This window comes from Cataglyphis hispanica, chromosome 10 (assembly GCF_021464435.1).
Source record: "Cataglyphis hispanica isolate Lineage 1 chromosome 10, ULB_Chis1_1.0, whole genome shotgun sequence".
Classification (NCBI taxonomy): Eukaryota; Metazoa; Arthropoda; class Insecta; order Hymenoptera; family Formicidae; genus Cataglyphis; species Cataglyphis hispanica.
In genome coordinates, this window is record NC_065963.1 from 5,500,078 (window position 1) to 5,516,722 (window position 16,645).

The window sequence follows — 16,645 nt, forward strand, 5'->3', positions numbered from 1 at the left end:
GCCGGTTGCTTTCCTTTGAATAGAATGTAAAATGCGTTTCATTTGATACAATTTGAAATTTTTGAATCGTCTGATTAATCAGGATAAAAGAGATTTAGAAAAATTAATCAAACATGACTTTTTTTGCATCGAATGGAACGCATCCATCACCTTGTTTTGTATTTAAAAAATGGCGCTATATTTCAAAGCGATATATCGCTTAGTAGTAATCGAACATGATTGGCTTCTACTTTTAGAACCAACAAATCAATGTCGAGTGTTGACAAGACGACAACCAAGGAACCAAGCGGTTTCCCTGCCGAATGTGGCCATTTAAATTTCCCTCAAAGTGTATTGATGAAAGAGTTGTACGCAATAACAATAATCTTCGCAGATGTTCGTCACAATAATATCACTTCTTGAGAAAATTGTAATTATCAACGTTTGTTTTTTCAACACAGATTTTTTACTGCGATATGAAGTAAAATTGTTGCAAAGAATAAAAGATAAAGGTTAAAATAACCTTCAAAAATGGCTAATGAAAACTCACAATGTAGTGGCGACATACCTATAACATCGTCGAATAATATACTTGGGAATATTGTGGAGAGAAAGTTTAATGAAAGATACAAGTTCGACAGCAATCGCGTTTCTACTGTAGAACATGAACTTGGATTCCCTAAGGTTTTTAAATTGGACGATATCCAACTTACGAAAAAAGTATGTTATACATGTAAGATGTTTTGTTTCTGCTGTTTTTTAATAAACTATATTATTTTGTTTGTAGAATACCAGTAGCAAACGAAGTTTATTTCGACAACATCTTTCAACGCTGAAATCTGTGAAAGATGACGTAGCGAAAGTTCAAAAAAATGAATCTTTGCATCATAATGAGGAAGAAGAAAGTTTTGTAGCAAAGGATCAATTGGCTATTGAGATTCATCAAGAAAACTTGGCTAAGCTGACTGAAATGGGTGAAGTAGAAATATTAAAAGAAAAAAAGATACTTGAGGATATGCTAGATCCTAAATTAATACAATTTTTTAAAAATAGAAAAAAATATGGAAAAAGATCAATTGAAAAAAGTATGCAAGAAACTATGTTACCTGCAAATAGAGCAATAACTGATGCAGAAGTATCCATTGATAAGAAGCTGAAACTTTTCACAAATGATAATGATACAGTAAATGTTTCAATCACAAAAGAAACAGCAATGGATGTAGAAGTATCTAATGATAAAAAAATGAAACTTTCTTTGAAAGAGAATGATATAAACATGGACTATGAGAATGACGCAGTCAACATACCGAAGTTATCCAAAGAAATATTAGAAGCGAGCAAACAAAAAGGATGGCTGCACATGGATACACCTGAACCAGAAAAGTTGAAATGGATGGAAGATTTGATGGAGGAAAAAAAAAACGAACCTACAACAAATGAAGAATACAATGCAAGATTTGATTTTAATGGTTAATACTATATATATGCTTATTCTGCTATAGCATTTTGATGCAATACTTTTCCTCATATTTGTTTCTTTTTCAGGTCTCTTATTGCCATATAAAGATGAAAGCTTAACCTCAGACAAGGGACTTCATCATCATGGGGAGGAACCTGAACGTCCTGGATATTCCCTTCAAGAGTTGTTGCAGCTAAGCAGATCTTCTATTCAACAACAACGATGTAAAGCCCTTACCACTCTAGCTAATATTATGGAGAAGACACATGAAGGCATATATGATAAAGTTCTGCATCCTTCACCATTGACCGCATTGAGTCAAAAGAATATTCTATTGTTATTGAGGTTTTCATTGGACGACACCTCTGTAGCTGTAGTTACAGCGACTTTACAGGCGCTAAAAGCTTTTTTGGTCAGTGAGGCAGATGAGATATGTCTAGATAGACTACATGGATTTAATGGATATACGGAACCAAGCTTGATGCCTCAACTCGAAGATAAGGACACGAGTAGCTTAAAGGATCACGAGTTGGCACAGTTGGATGCAGTAGCTGCACTACTGAGATCCGATTTCCTGTTGCGAATTAGGTACTTTATTATTATATGTTATTATATGTTTTTAGTTAATTTATGTGTACTTGATAATATTTTTTTATTTAAATGCTGGAAACATAAATTTAATGGTTTTATGATTTTTTTTAAGCACCTAAAATGGGAAAATTAATTTAGGAATATAATCTGTTTGTAGATACATCCTAAATGAAGTGCATCCACCACCTGTTGGAGTAACATGTGCCTTAGAGATACTCATTCGCCTTGCGAGACACTCGCACACAACGGCATTGAATATATCACTCACGCCGTATTTATTAGATATTATCATCCAAAATTTTATGCCACTGTCTATAGACCAATTAGGTGATTTTAATATTTTTCGATATTTAACGTAGATAGTTTATCATTTTCAAATAAATTTAATTCAAAATTTTATTTCTGAATAAATAATTTTGGAATGATTTGAAAACCTAGATTCTATTTTTTACAGCAATGCAGGGGGCAATAAATAACGTTTACGGAATCCCCGTAGTTCAAGCAATTAAACTGTGTCGTGTGCTTGTCACATATGGTAAAAAACCCATTGCACAGAAATTGAATCACTTCAAAGTTATCCACAGTATCTTAACATATATTAATAGCGAGACAGGGTAAGCTTATTTATATATATAATGCGCACGTTTATTATTTTGTTTTAGTAAAAAAGTTTAATGTATTTTATTAGGAAAGACGACTTGCATCTCAGCATCGAGAGTCTGCGACTCTGGCGCATGTTATTACACTACGAAGTAGGACTGGAGAGTATCGCGGGAACTCTCATATCACAATTACAACTATTATTGTGTAATCACGATATTCAAAGCACGTCCAAAAACGAATTGGCTTGCGAACGCGCTGCAGCATTAATTGCCGTAGCGAGTCATGAAAAAAGCTTACGATCAAATATATCCACATTGTTAAAGAAATGGAATACTCAATTCTCATCAGTAACTAATGCAACAGTAAGCACACAATTATTAATTAATTTATTAATTTAAAAAATAATCTCTTTAAGAAACATAAGATGTTTTCAATAATATATTTTAAATCCTCTATATGTTTCTTTTTAATACTTTTCGACACTGTTTTTATTTTGAGACTATTACGATAAACTGCAAACTAATCTAATGATTATAACAAAAAAAAAGTAAATGTATTGTAAATTTCAGTGGGGCGTTATGAAATTAATCGCGAAAACTTTATCTGCTGTTAATGAATCCGTAAACAACGAAATAGCATGGTTATTTAACGAGCACATTTTCTCCAGACTTCGGTAAGTTTATTTTTTCTTTCTTATATCGCAGGTTTTATTTATACAGAAGAAGAATAACATTTAACAACATTATTCATTTTTTGCAGTTCTAGTTCGAATTTATTGAGCAATTGCAACCCGGCAACGGATCGAGAACCGTCTTGTCTACCAAGTTTAGACGTTCACACGGAAAATGGAGAACCGCAGCCAATCGTGTCGGTAAATTCGTGCATACCGTTCTTCGCGTCAGTGTTGAAAACATTTCACAACCAATCTTGCTTAGCGGAAATTCGTGCAATACTCGGACACCCCAATTTTTTCAAATATATACGAGACTTGGAAAAATTTGATTGGAGTTTCGAAAGATCATGGTATAGCCGAACGGAATTATGTCTTTTGACAACAGTAGTAAAAGCGGCATCACTCTTGAAAGATACAATCAGTAAAGAGACAATGCAAATTATATGGAAAATTGCCATCAAACTCGTGTCGACTTTACCCGCGGACGCGACAGATCATGTGAGGGAGCTTCTCAAGATTGCGTTGTTTAACGAAAAAATTAATTTGGAAATAATTGTCAATGAATTTGCCACATTAGATTTGGCTGCATCAGCTACGACGGATCAAATTAAGATAGATTTATGCTCCGATGCAGCATCGCTATACGAGAGATACATCGTTCCAAACGATGATTGGAATCAGGCGGCGATGCCAAAAGATTGGCTCTTCTTACCACTCGTTCACCTGTACAACAAATATAAAAGCGATATTAGATTTCAGCCGGAAGATAAAAACAGCATTCTGACAGTGCTGAGCTTGGCGTTGATCTTACCCGATCTTACGAGAAGGCTGTCACTTACTTTGCGATTCAGTAGATTGATACTAGTATATCTTTGTGACTCGGTATACCTGGACAAAGATGTATCTGTATTGCTGACGAAGGTCTTGTCGAATTTGTTGACGAAACATTATGCACAATTGGACTTTCAGGCGGAACTGCCAGGGCTGAGCTCTTTCATCGATCTGTTTAATGCGTTGTGCGAGCAATTTTGCGCGAATTCATATGGCGACAACAACTTCGCCGGGACGTTGCTTGTGCCGGTGGCGCAACGGTATGATGTACACTATCGGAAACTATTATGGTCGGAACATGCGGCCACGTTGCAATACTTGAGATTATCACCGTGCCATTTACTGTTGCCACTGAACGATTATTTCTATCCGGAAGAGGAGGATGTATCGCTCATAAATATTTATATTACGGCGCTGGTTCGCGAGACGGTTAGCGAGCACTTGTGTCGGATTCTATTCTTGATCGCGCTACATCACTCGGCGATGTATCTAAAGCGCACGAACAAATTGGCAGTGCAAATGCGAACGCAGGTAGAGAAGTTGCGGAACAAAGATATTGCGCATAAGTTGCTATACTACACACCGTTAATATAAGATAATATAAGATGCAAGAATGTGATCTATATGTGTATTAAGTATGTATGAATATCTTATTAAATCTTTGATATTAAATGAATGATATTTAAATGAAGATATTGTTTTCACAAAGTTCTTTATCAGTAAGATTCCCTGTCAGTTATTTTTGACGAAAATGATGAAAAAACGTGAATTATTTATTATGATGTCAACATCCATTTCCTGCTAAAAATATCTATATATTGATAGTTTCTTTATAAATGTTATATTTATAAGTTTTTTTATTAAATGTAAATTATTCATTAGATTTTTTAAATAATCGTAATTGGATTCTTCAAAACTACATTCATACATAACATGTGATTTACATTTCTTTATAGAATTTATTTCAATCGAAATTAGGAAGTATAGATACTTCATATCGGTTGTGTATATATATATACATAGATTGTATAAATACAATAAGTAGATTTACATTTTAATAAAATCCATTGAATGATTAGTGAAAGAGGGTAGAAATAACCTGCGCAATTACAATAAATCTAGAGACATTAATTGGTCACTTTGCTGATTGCCGAAAGTTTTCGAGTATTAAGGTGCGTCAAGTTCCTATAGCGATGCATCTGAGAATGCTTCTAAAATTAATTTACAAATAATGTGTCTTACGTCCATCGCGTGTTCTAAATCCATTGAATCTCGCATTAACAAGATAGATTCTTCGATAGAAAAATCCTCTTTTTTTTTAAGTGCGAGAATATAAAAGAAAGAGGCGAAAATTAAATCGTATATGAGAAAAATAACGTCAAGCGAAAGTCATAGCATTATCAATCAATGCATAAAATGCATTTTGTCGTACAGTTACAAAAGCTGACACCGCGCCGCTAATTCTTTTTTTCTTTCGATTGAAGAACACGTCATTCTGGCATATATATATATATATATATATATATATATATATATATATATATATAGTACGTAAAATGGCGTATTGCAATTGATTCAATTAAATATTAATTCACAATCGATGACGCATGTTTGATACGTATATATATACCGTGTCGATACTTAAGTATCCAATAAGTTATCGATATGTTCGCATTAATTTTTGTTTTTATTAATTCTTGCGACAAACACTTCTTGCTAAAGAGTTTAAAGCTTAAAGTATCAATAAAAACGCGCAATTGTGATTAATTATTTCTTCTAACGTGACATTAAATTCTTAGTAATTTATTCGATATAAAATTATATATAATGCAGTTATGTACCACGTACTGATTGCAAATGATACACAGACATACGAGGTCTTGAAATATTCATATAAAAGAGGATATAAATCTCAATTTTTATATCGTTACTAATTCCTATAGAAAAAAAGAAGATTAATTTACTTGATTTAAAATTTTTAATAATATATAAAAATATATTATTAAAAATTTTATTATTAGAGAGTGAGAGATAGAGAGAGAGAGAGAGCAATGCGCAAAATCAGTTTTGAATTTTCTGTATAACTCAATTCACATCGTAGCGATACAATGTTGTTTGCCAACTGGCAACGATCAATCTCAATTATCCGTCTATCATGATAACATTTCCGCGAAATTTCCACGCGATTTATCTTCATCCTACTGAATTAAAAATATACTATTTCAACGAAGTTTATCAAGCATAATCTGTTATCTCCATTAATAGACTTTGTTCATTCCAAAAGGTTTATCTTTGATGTATCAGAATCGTGAATAAAATTTTCAGATTCCTGTTTCTTATACAATTGACCGAGAATTAGCTTATTAAAACTTACACAGATGGAAAATATGTTAGATAACTCGTCACCAGTATTGTCGATTTTATCTATCTTTATTCAGAGTCCTCAGTCCTCAAAGCTTTTACGAATGTAAAGTATTATTCAGATCGCGTGCTAACTTCAGTAGACATCAATTGCGGCGCGGCGTCGGGTTTTCTCATCTGTATAACAAATATATCGTAAGGATGACGACATTCATCATTCGTTAAGACTCTATGCCGAGCTTTCTGTAGGTTTCCCGGTCCACCGTGACGAGACGTCCTTCAACGCTGGAGCAATCGAGCTCGATGCAGTGCAATCTGGCGCCCCATTCGCAGTGACTCTGATCTTCCAGTCGATAGTACTTGATCTGTAGGCACGTAGTCAGATAACCGGAGCCGAGTACTCGCATAGCAATTGGCAGATCCTCCCGATGGCCGCGGGCGCTTGCTGGGATATCTTTGGTGCTGTGATAAGCGCTGTAGGCACATGCCGTGCTGTCCCTTGCGCGTTCGATCGCTTCCACCGGTTTTCCACCGATACTCAGGGATCTAGAACAGAAAATCTGTTAGAAAATATATTTCTATCAGATAAAAAAATACGTCTTTAAAATTTATACACGAATTGACTTCATAATTATATTCACATATTGTTTTTGAATTATTTCAAATTTCATAAATATATATATATATATATATATATATATATATATATATATATATATATATATGCTTATCGTAGAAAGAAAGAGAAAGTTGTATTAAATTTGAGAATTCTATAAAATAACCTTTATAAATTAAATTAATATTTTATTTTATTTAAAGAACCTTAGCTTAAAATAATTATATGTAAAGTTAAAAGAAATAGAAAGACAAAGAAAATCGATTGAATTTCCTACATTTGTTTTAAAGCGCACGCTACATGTGTGCATGTCTTTATAACGTCAAGAAAAGTTTTCTTATTATATATTCTCACGCTAGCATTCTCTATGTGACCTATTTCTTTTGGACAAGGCTGCTTATTTATGTTTAAAAGAATATTTTATTTGTTTATTTGGCATATATTATCTATCTGCCAAAAGCGAGAAAGCTGGCAAAAGTTTGAATGGATATGATTGTAGTGATGATTGAGATGAGTTAAGACGGAGTTTCATAGTAAAACTTTTTCTTTTTTTAGAAGCGAAAATAGATCTTTTGTATGGCACACAATCATTGCCACATGTGTATATACTTTGGCGTAATATTTTTCCTATGTCTGGCGTAACGTCAAGATAAACATAATTGACGATTATTATGTATACCAGTCATATATATTTATAAGTCAATTTGTTATAAAAATCCATTGTGTCTATAACGCTCAAAAATAGTGATCAACAGAGATAATAGAATTGAGATATCAAATCAAAACAAAAATGTTCAAATAAGAATTTGTCATTTGGTCTAAATAAAAATTTGCCCCAAAATTCCAGGTGCTCTTAATTAATTAATTATGATAACTCAAAGTGATCAGTTTTCACAGAAAAACGCGGAAGTTTATAATTTATAGAATGACAATAAATATAATATAATGTGATAGCTAATAAAAAAATACTTGAAATTATTGTTTATTGTATGTACTTTTTAATTCCTCGACGCAGACTAATTAAACTTACTTTAAACAATTAATTAAAAGTATCCGATATTTTTTGATCAGGACAATTTCACATAATTTTTAATAAATAATCATATATCGATTGCATCAGTTCTTGCGCACTTCTGTATCCTTGAATCCTGTTTGGATATAGCACTTTTGGATCTTACGTCAGTAGACCTTGTCGGGTTGTATTCTCGGATGCTTTGATCCTTAGATCGACAGGTCCATATATCTTTAGAACGTGCCGGTCTAGTTTCTCATATGGATACGAGGCATAACTCTTCGACTCAAGTCTTGATTGACTTTATTTTTAGAATTTACACAAATGCAACGACGAGTGCGTGCAAATGATCTGCGTGCCTGTGGTCATATCAGTCGCGTGTATCTGTTTATCATTTTGAGAGATAAAAAACTGTCGTGTGGCAAGAATCAACACATTATCTACAAGCAGACACGAATCTGTTAGAATCCTATACACATATAAAAGAGAACGTGAGATATCTAATGATAAGAAAAACAATGAGAAGGAATCTGTATGTTTTAATTTGTGAAGGCAACTCTCTTGAAAATTGCACAAACTCCAGAACTTATTACAATTACTACAATTATAATAATTGTATAATTATTAAAAAAATATTAAGACATAAGTATATAAATTCCGTTAAAAAAATAAATTATTTTATCCATGAGAACAATTTTTTCTTACGGAAAAATTCCACTAAAAATGTAATATTTTGATTCTAAATGGGATTTAAGCAGACATACGTTTTACAGGATATATTCCCAGGATTAGACATTAAAGATACACGTGCAGGAGCTGCGCACCTAAAATAAGAAATGAGCCGGGACGAAACCGGGATGGATTTGCAGTCGCGGGCACGGTAAAAGCGCGCACGGTCGACATAGCATTATCGTTCGTAAAAAATGCAACACTCGACTCGTAACATCGTAAGCTCGTCGGTCTGTTCACATTTCGCGTCCTCCTGCCTTACTTTCGTCCATGGAGGAATATTACAGCGAGTAAACGAGGACGGCGAACTTTCCGGCGCTTACTGCAAAAGTTTAATCGTTGCATTAAAGAAGTAGCGCATAGTGGGAATGGATATGAATACGTATTCTATTAGTTATTCGCCAGGTAGGGAAATAATTAATAGAATACGTAATCAAATAATAATGTGTACGGTGAAATAAACCAAGTATTAATAATTTATATTCGATAATTTGCGTCAAGGGACGGATCGTTACAATTATCGTGCCGTTACCATCGACTAAAATCGAAAAACGGACCGTGCAGTAAGAATGCATCGCGTGATTCGGACTAATAATGCGGAGGTGGGCGGTTGCTTAAAATTCCACGAGATTCAGCGATAATACTGGGAAGGAAAATCAGATTTTCCATCGACGAAATTTTCTATTGTCCAAAAAAAACCTTATCAGGGAAACTGCTCTATTTTTGCCGCACCAAACTTGCACGCAAACCTTCGTGACTTTTCAAAGATCACTCGGACACTTTCGGCATCGTATTGCGATGATTGCATTCCGGAATAACTGAAATATTTATGCGCATTCATCTTCATCTCCATATTCGATTTCGTGTTCAACGCGTGTAAGTCGCATAATCGCGTCTGTGTTGTTATAAATCACTGAAATGTTAAAGTGACAGCTGAAAAAGAAAAGGAAAGACCTAAGCTCAATTATCATGATAAAATCTCTTACAATTTTATCCCGAAAATTCTACTGAATAGTTTTCCTCCTCATCTCCTTCTTGGCGTATATTCAATCTCAAGTTTCTTGTTCATTGTTGTCTCGAATTGCATCTTGAGTCGCTTGTGTAGAAAATCACAAATAGATCACAAAACGGTATTACGTTTTAAATAAAATAAAATTATAATTAAATTTTTTTTTGACGTAAGTTTTCTCGGCAAACCTTGACATTTTTCGAATCATTTCGCATAAAAGCAATCGCATAGTCTCCGCATGTAATTACTATTTAATGCCGTAATTACGCGATATTTATCGGGTGCTTCTCTTATTAACGGGAGACATCGAGTAATATCTTAAACTCGATTGAATTCAATTCCGTGACACGTATCCATTACGCGGAGGTTTGCACGATCGCAGCAGCATACAAAAGACGCATCCATCATGTTGTTTCGGTGCTTCCGCGATAAGACGATCCCGGCGAGTAGATCATTAGTTGGGGCAAATATACCAGAGCCGGTTATAAGCATGAGCACCGTGTAGAATCATTCGATCGATTCTCCGAGGCTGAAATAAGTTTTGCAGTTCAAGGCAATAATACTAGTCTACTTTTCTCGCGCCCCCTCGAGAGATCGTTACAGCTGGTGCATTCGCACACAATTAAAGCTGGTAGCCCAATGTCACTAATTTGAGAACTGTATTTATTAAAAATTACATACGGAAATTAATTATCTCATGCCAAAATCATCGAAATCATCGTAACAGAGTTTCGTCCTATTATAAAGACAACACTTCTCGATAAAGGTCAATATTTGTTAGTTGTATGTGAATCAAGTCACTTGTTCTGGTTCGCCGACTCTGTTGTCGTTTATTCGATTTTAACTGCGGGCTCTAACTTTCCTCCAGTTTCGAGTTCGACCCTTTAAGCCCCCGGCACGTTTTGCGCAATTCAAGCGTAACCCCGTTCGTTACATGTACTTCGTAAGTTTCGATTTCGAGGATATACGAACTTTTACATTATAATATAGTATTGTATATATGTATAAACTGGAGTAGATATACAAAGTATTTGCGTAAAATTAATAAACCTACGTTAATCTCATTTCTCACAAAAATTAGATTGACAGATCTCATCAATCCCGACAAATATTTAGATATATATTTGTTTACTTAGAAATTATTTCAAACCTTTCATTTGTGATAGCAATAATTGTTTCAAACAGACTTTTTGAGATTCTATATAATTTCCTGAATCAATTCTTTTTAAAAGGTTTATTATAAAAGTTTATTGGAGGAAGTCCAAATTACTTATTGCGGATTTCTTTTTTAAATCTAGCGTTTTAATCTAAAAAAATTAATTTTCATAGAATGGGTCGTTAGATGAGCCAGAGAAATGTAATTAAACTATTACAATTAGTTTCGAAACAAATAATAAAAAAAACATCTCTGAAAATCTCTATAAAGATTTTATTTATATGTCTGGAAAAAGATAAAACAAAATCCATTAATATTGACGTAGTGTTGACGTGAGTTTACTCATAATAGAGTAAAATATTTGGCATGGAATGGCAATTTTTTTACCCAGAACTCGAAGCGAAAAAGTAATCGTGCGTTTACATGCGCGTTCGACAATCGTATTTATTTTCGATATTACAGTTAAGTTGGCCTTATTAGTGATTCTATATCCGAATATATGTGTATGTGTAGCAAGAAGTCGTAATCCTTGTCCCTAGAGCATAGAACGCGTTGAAATTTATCGCCAGCTCTTGCGCCGTCTTCGCGCTCAAGATGATCGTATAAATTTCTGATAAACTACTATTAATCGAGTGTTTTTCGCGGAAGTTTATAGTCCCCTTTGGAAGGAAGTTATATAACATTTTCTATGGTTCTTCAATATATCCCTATATAAATAAAATCGAATATAATTTCATATTATAGTAAAATTATCGGGTTCATGTCATTTGATTAGCTTAATCACTTTTTATTACAATAAAATTTTAATCGTATTAATAAAGCATCAATATATTCCATGTATGATATATTGAAATTTTATTAATACAATTAGATTTTAATTATAGAAATGATTAAAATAATCTATTGAAATATATAACAAAACTAATATCATCAAGTATACAATATCCAAGTTTGATAAATCCAGTAAATCTTTACATACATTTATTTTTTAATTGAAACTAATAATTCCATTCATCTAATCATTCGCCGTCGAAATTATGAATAAGAAAGAGGCGAGAACCTCTTACCATCCCTCTAAAAAACCGTCTAACGTCTCTCAATTAAGATCACTCTATTTGTGCATGTATATATATGCATATATATTATTGCACATTCACTGTACCCACTGCAGTAGTTGCGGCGGCTTGAAGCTGATGTCGAGCCGATAGGTCGCCTCGCAGCTTAGCTTCACTGTCTTCAGTTGCCGAAATCTGGCAGATGTCTCCATCTTACAATAGACCGGACCAGCACCTGGTTCCTTTCTCAGGGACAAGGTCACACGAAAATGTCCATCAGCCCCCATTTAGCCGCCGCTTAAATGCCCCATAATAGTCTCCCAGTGTTGTGCAAAGTCTGCGGGTATCCCACAGATAGATAAAGAAAGAAAAAAAAGAGGATAGTTCGCTTTCGCATTAAACAACACCCGATATCACGTCAACACGGTCAACATGTTTCGCATAACGTATCGGTACGTACTATCGGCTTAGCCGCAAGAAGAGGAGACGGTACAACCTGCGCCGCGGGCGTCGCGACGCTCACTGATCTAGCGAGCGACGGTTTGACGTTTGCGGCCCAAGACTCGGCGGCTTTCCTCCTTCTTCTCTCATTGACAACCGACGCCGATCTTCCTCAAAGATCGACCAGCATTAAGCTCCCCGCAGCGATGGACGGAGGATTGAGGATACGAAAGTATTCTGCGTGGGATGGTGTTAGTATTAGCATTTGTAAGCAAGAGTATGTAGTAAGGTAGACTTAAATTAACGATCTAAAATTTGCAAGAAAACTAAATCTAAAAGAAATTTGAGATAAAAATAAATTTAAATTGGCATGCTCTATAATTCTTAGAAAATTTTATCAATATGCAATTATTTTTGTCTAAATGAGAATATCAATATGTCAATAAAGGACAAATGAACAGTTCAACTTGCCTTCTAATATTCGTGGCCATCGATTACGTTTACTTGACAACTACATTATGTATGGATACTGTGTACATCAAAGTCATGTCAGTCTTCTAATTGCTACTGTTTATGTGATACATAATGCATACATAATACATGGACAGGCAGGAGATGAATTGCTGCTTTCTAAACAAGGATTATTATTAGGATTAATTAGAATAATAATGGATATTGGAATATTTGCAAACAGTTGGTTAATAAGAAAAATTTCCATAACCATAGGTTCAAATTACCATAATAAAATGGAAAAATAAAATAACAGGATGTAGGATGCTATTTAAAATAAATTTGTCTGAATATAAATTCATTATTATTTAAGAAAATATGATACTAAAATAGATCTTGTTATTATTCTATGCATTTTTTATAAAATATATCTACTTTTCTCGGTATAATTAAACATCATATTTTGATTTATTCTAGTTTACAAAATGCAAAGTTATGTTGCACGAGCACTTATCGTGCAAGCCCAAACGATACTTTGATTTATAATATATAAATTTTTTAGAAATAACATTAATATAAATGGTAAAAATGCTCTCGCATAACAAGGATCAGCCAAATCGACGTTTCGTGCGCTCGTAGACTTACGACGTGCATTTATTATTTTCTGTTTTAAAAAAAAGGAACTAGAGTTTTAATTGAGTGTTTCATCTAATGACCTTGACCGGTACACTTAACTGCGAACAAAGATCGATTTGGCATGCAAGTAAAACAAGTTTACTATCCAACCTCTATTAGTAATGACGCACAGAGGATAGAAAAATTTATTTTCATGCGTCCAGAGCAGTTTCGTATGGTTTTCAATTATAATTATTATAATTACAACACGTTACGTAATTAACGTGTATCTATACTGGTTTTATGAAACATGTATATACAATATAGGTACAAATAATTGTGTCAAACCTATTATAAATCACGTTTTTCGCGTGATGTTTGCGCAATTAAAATAACGAACGAGTGTAATCTCGCATAAGATATAATTTACGTGTGATTTTAGATAAATCGTGTGAGATATAATTATTTTCCGTGCACGAACGTGGCTATGTACAAAAGTAATTACAAGATCGATACTTACTCCGAGAGACTCCGAAAGACTCCAAGTTTCTAGATTTTTCATTAAATTTTTCTTTCTTTCACCTACAAGCGCCTACGGCTTCATGCGAAAAAATGCGAGTGTACGACGCACAGGTACGTATTTAACTTCCCTGTAGAATTAAAATCGGCTCCTACTTTATCTGCTATCTAAATTTTAGGTTTCCATAAATGTCTCCAATCCTGGGCGATATCCATAATTAAGTGTCGTCGTTCGATTTGTCTTTTCTCGAGCTCATCGTTAAAATGTGTGCTCAACGCTTGACCGACTTTAATGGTCTGGCCGACTTGCAAGCAGAATCGAAAGTCTCGCGGTGCCTCAAACAGAAGCACGATTGTGGATCCGAGTCTAAATTCGCCAAACAGTTCGCCTTTATCTATACGCACATAATCTAAGCTCGCCTCCTTCGGATGCGCAATTTCCGGCCATTGCACTCTATTGGTTGCCAAATTTCTGTCGCAATAAACTCTTATGGAGCCCACATTAGTCGCGCCAATAGCCGTATAGGCCATAAAGCCGTCGGTCCATTCCCCGATATACACGACGCGCTCGTTCAGCGAGAATAGATTTGGCATAAACTTTAGCACCTTCGGATTAACGCTCAATAATTTTCCTAAAGAAGAGTTTAAAAAATTAAGATGCGGATGTTATAGGCTACAGTTTTAAAGATAAAACATACCTGGAAAATGCCGTCGAAGTTTTATATTCCAATCAGTGGCACTGTGAAATCGATGATAATCACCAGGTGCCAAGTAAATAATTAATTGATACAATCTGTTGTCTGGATTCTTCAAAAGTGAATTAACATAATCGTCCGCGATTCTGTTCGATGTGGAATTGTTCAAATCACCTAAAAACTGTCTGAGGTCATACGTTACTCCCTTCACTTGCTCCACACGGCAAGAAGTTACTGGTCCAAAATAAAGAACTTTACCATCTGCGGGTGAAATCTATAAGCAATTTCCAGCCAACAATATTATTTTTAATATCAGATTTAAATAAAATGTAATTATCTGCTTGTAATAAAATAATTACCATGTTTGTATTCGCAGCAATTGGTCTTGCATTGTGTTTAAGAGACCTCACAAAAAATTCCACTAGATTTGGAAATGCAGACAAATCTAATTCTATCTCATCTAAATCAGCATGAAACATGTTTGCATAAAATCCATAGAGCGTTGGTCTTAAAGCAACTGGCAACTCGATACTTGTCAACCAACCCCATATCCTACTCGTTGTTCTCAATGGCAGACAGCAGTAACATGTAACCTATAACAATAAGATTATATTTCATTTAATAATTCGACAGATTTACCATAAATCTATCATTCATTATGATGAGATTACCATAACATCGTTTAATAATTCTGGCCTATCATGTATGTCGATAGAATACCCATGTTTGTGTAAATAATCCCATTGTGTTGCGGCAAGTAACGATAATCCAATTCCAGGGACAATCACTAGCCATCGTCGACGAGTGTTCTTACCGTATCTTATATTGACATTTGATATACAACTTCTGACAAGACTTATCGAATGTTGTGATGTTATTCTTAATAAAGTGGTGCAATGTCGACATCCTCTAAAAGAAACGTAAAAAGGTTATATTAGTGTAAAAGCAGAATTATCAAATAGTAAATGACATTGAAACATACCTGGCAAGAAGACCCAGTCTCCACATATTTTTCATAATCCTGCAATTGACTTTTATTATCTAGCCTGCAAATTATGTGAAATGAGCATTCTTATTACAAGTATGATGAACGCGTGTAAAACCAGCTCCAGATTCAAATCAATTCAAATGCGCGCGCATTTTTCAAATCTGATTTTTCTGCAAATATAATTCGGAAATTACAAGAATAAATATTATTTTAGCTTCATAAATTTTTAACAAATATTTTCGATAGCACAATACTAATTATTATTATGTTAACATATATTATATTTAACATATATATATTCACTAATAATATCTTAAAAATTGTAAACTATGCTAAAATTTAAATGATATGATGACAATGTGCGATTAAATTAAAATTAAACTTTAAATTTACTAGTAATCATAAAATTGATTTAAATTCATATAATCATACTGTATTACATACTGTATTAAATAATAAATAATAAAAAATATTTCATATATACTTAAAAAGTATCCTTTCCCTTTATGCGCTTTTTAAAAAAATAATTTTTGTATTCTTATTTGTATTGATATGTATAAAATTCAATTATACATGTCAATACAAATTTGTAAATGATACTTCAGATTCGATATTTTTGAAACAATATAAAAACATCAAATATTCGATATTGATAAACATCTCTGATTTAAATAATAATATATGACGCACGCACGCCTAAAGGGTCAAAGAACACGATGCGTTGCCTGTGCATGTTGCGTACATATCGTATGCGTGTCCGCGATGCTTGCGCACACGCCGCACTACCGCACGCGACACCGACCGCCACTGATGGCGATGGTGAATGGTGAGGAGCACACCAGGAGGCGGGGGCGCGATAACAG

General features: G+C 33.9%; 3 protein-coding genes across 6 annotated transcripts; 1 reads left to right on the forward strand and 2 right to left on the reverse strand.

Moving 5' to 3' along the window:
• Window positions 1-282: 282 nt before the first annotated feature.
• On the forward strand, window positions 283-4,827 carry LOC126852442 (RNA polymerase II-associated protein 1). The gene is given in 9 exon segments (XM_050597277.1): window positions 283-699; window positions 767-1,448; window positions 1,525-2,026; window positions 2,187-2,356; window positions 2,484-2,643; window positions 2,718-2,994; window positions 3,202-3,305; window positions 3,392-4,572; window positions 4,575-4,827. Coding segments are annotated over 9 exon segments (3,393 nt in total). The 5' UTR covers window positions 283-510; the 3' UTR covers window positions 4,703-4,827.
• A 248-nt stretch (window positions 4,828-5,075) lies between these two features.
• On the reverse strand, window positions 5,076-12,674 carry LOC126852446 (CB1 cannabinoid receptor-interacting protein 1-like). The gene is made up of 3 exons (XM_050597284.1): window positions 12,535-12,674; window positions 12,186-12,411; window positions 5,076-7,043 (listed from the first exon to the last, which is right to left on the reverse strand). Exons 2-3 carry the CDS (start codon window positions 12,359-12,361, stop codon window positions 6,719-6,721), a joined length of 501 nt encoding a protein of 166 aa, XP_050453241.1. The 5' UTR covers window positions 12,362-12,411; window positions 12,535-12,674; the 3' UTR covers window positions 5,076-6,718.
• A 91-nt stretch (window positions 12,675-12,765) lies between these two features.
• Window positions 12,766-16,629, reverse strand: LOC126852444 (phosphatidylserine decarboxylase proenzyme, mitochondrial). 4 transcript variants are annotated; one of them, XR_007687829.1, is made up of 7 exons: window positions 16,525-16,629; window positions 15,777-15,952; window positions 15,466-15,703; window positions 15,154-15,387; window positions 14,798-15,068; window positions 14,101-14,731; window positions 12,766-13,145 (listed from the first exon to the last, which is right to left on the reverse strand). XR_007687829.1 is itself a non-coding variant. In XM_050597280.1 (6 exons), the coding sequence occupies exons 2-6, from the start codon at window positions 15,809-15,811 to the stop codon at window positions 14,268-14,270; spliced, it is 1,242 nt and encodes a 413-aa protein (XP_050453237.1). In that variant the 5' UTR covers window positions 15,812-15,952; window positions 16,525-16,629; the 3' UTR covers window positions 13,489-14,267. The 4 variants fall into 4 exon arrangements, 3 of the variants coding, with proteins under 3 accessions (XP_050453237.1, XP_050453236.1, XP_050453239.1); XM_050597280.1 differs by lacking the exon at window positions 12,766-13,145 and having other exon boundaries at window positions 13,489-14,731; XM_050597279.1 differs by lacking the exon at window positions 12,766-13,145 and having other exon boundaries at window positions 14,202-14,731; window positions 15,777-15,840; window positions 16,525-16,587.
• Window positions 16,630-16,645: the final 16 nt, after the last annotated feature.